The 1708-nt window shown below is 51.1% G+C and overlaps 1 protein-coding gene across 1 annotated transcript in view; it reads right to left on the reverse strand.

The window, feature by feature from the left end:
• Window positions 1–418: 418 nt before the first annotated feature.
• Window positions 419–1708, reverse strand: part of LOC310859920 (protein FAM163A-like) — a gene marked incomplete at its 3' end in the record, with an annotated part of 19661 nt that continues 18371 nt past the window's right edge. The window contains exons 3-4 of the mRNA XM_083766686.1: window positions 1270–1384; window positions 419–883 (exon numbers count right to left, since the gene is read on the reverse strand). Coding sequence (XP_083622812.1) covers window positions 419–883; window positions 1270–1362 — 558 coding nt within the window. The 5' untranslated portion in view covers window positions 1363–1384. The remainder of the gene's footprint in view (window positions 884–1269; window positions 1385–1708) is intronic.

Consider the following 1708-nt stretch of genomic DNA (forward strand, 5'->3'; position numbering starts at 1 on the left):
AATAATTTTTGTACAGAAACGTGACTTACAGCACCGCTAAAGAAACAGTACGTACAGCATTTGCGGGTGGTGTTAGGGCAGTGGTTCTCAACCACTGCCCTAACACTACCCGGTCCTTGGGGAGGCCCCCAGGAGGTCCCCAGCCTGAGTAGTTAAAATAGCATCACAATCATTTTAACCTTTTATACTTTGGCTATTCAAAAATAGCAGCTATACAAGCTCATGAGCTAGTAGATCTGCAATTTTTCTAAAATCTTTGAAAATTGAGATTTGTGTTTTGCTCAAATCTTTCCTTCTGGGGGTCCCTGGAACAACATATTTTCAGATGGGGGTCCTTGGCCAAATATATATCAATTTGGGGGTCTTTGACATGAAAAGGTTCCCCCTTCTTTTACAAGAAGGGGGAAGGGGCAGGCGGTCACACGTCGGTGCTGATGGCTCGGGTGTTGGCGTAGAAGTGTGGTTGTGGCTGCTGCTCGCGGTGGCGGCTGCGGTGGTGGGAGGAGCCGGGGCGCTTCTCCCTCAGCAGGGTGGAGGCGGGCAGCGGGGGCAGGGCCAGGGCGGGGTTTTCATAGTGCATTGTGGGTACGTAGCCGCGCTCCACCACACTGCCGTTGCGCACCGCAGGGTCAAAGAGGTCACTGTCGCTGCTGTAGCGGATGTAGAAGGGAGAGTCGCTGGGAGAGCACGTGGGGCAGTAGCCGCGGTGAACGCCGCCGCCGGCCGACACCGAGGGGTCCGAGGAGGAGGTGGGGTCTGACGGGGGCGGGGACAGGGAGAGGGGCGGAGCCTCCAGACCAGGCACGCTGCAGGTGTTACAGGCCAGGTGAGGAGGAGAGGCGGAGCCTGCAGAGTCCGATCCATTCTTCTTACAGCAGTAGTACTGAGAGGGGGAGAGAGAAAGAGCGAGAGAGAGAGAGAGAGAGAGAGAGAGAGAGATGGATAAGGTAAAGAGTGAAAGAGACGCCAGACAGACACAGACAGACAGACAGACAGACAGACAGACAGACAGACAGACAGACAGACAGACAGACAGACAGACAGACAGACAGACAGACAGACAGACAGACAGACAGACAGACAGACAGACAGACAGACAGACAGACAGACAGACAGACAGACAGACAGACAGACAGACAAAGGACGGAGGTATGACAACAGAGAGACTGAACATAACATTCACACACACACACACACACACACACACACACACACACACACACACACACACACACACACACACACACACACAGTGTCACACACACTAACCTGAAGGCGACAGTAGCACAGTATAGAGATGATACACAGTAGAATTACTGTGGCCAGAATTCCTCCCGTTATGACAACAGTTCCAGCTGTCATCCGACCTGCTCTCCATCAAACTCTGACACACAGGAAGTGACGTCATCATCATCACACCAAATAGAGTACCGAAGTCAGCCAAATTCCAATACCCCAAATCTTGCTCACTCACACTCGATCACTCCAGCATGCATGGCGGTGTTATGGTGAAAATGGTGACTTAACGAAAATATGTGACCATCTTGTGGACAACTCCATTTTAAGTCTTAAAATATGTGGCCTAAAAACCTGTTAGGTTGAACTCTGCTAATAAACAAACTGCAACGATTTACATTCGGACCATGACATTATGTGACACACGATCACATATTTCAGCAGGTCACCACTTTCACCGTAACACCACCAT

The sequence above is a fragment of the Protomyctophum parallelum genome (assembly GCF_964188405.1).
Source record: "Protomyctophum parallelum genome assembly, chromosome: 6".
NCBI classification, from domain to species: domain Eukaryota; kingdom Metazoa; phylum Chordata; class Actinopteri; order Myctophiformes; family Myctophidae; genus Protomyctophum; species Protomyctophum parallelum.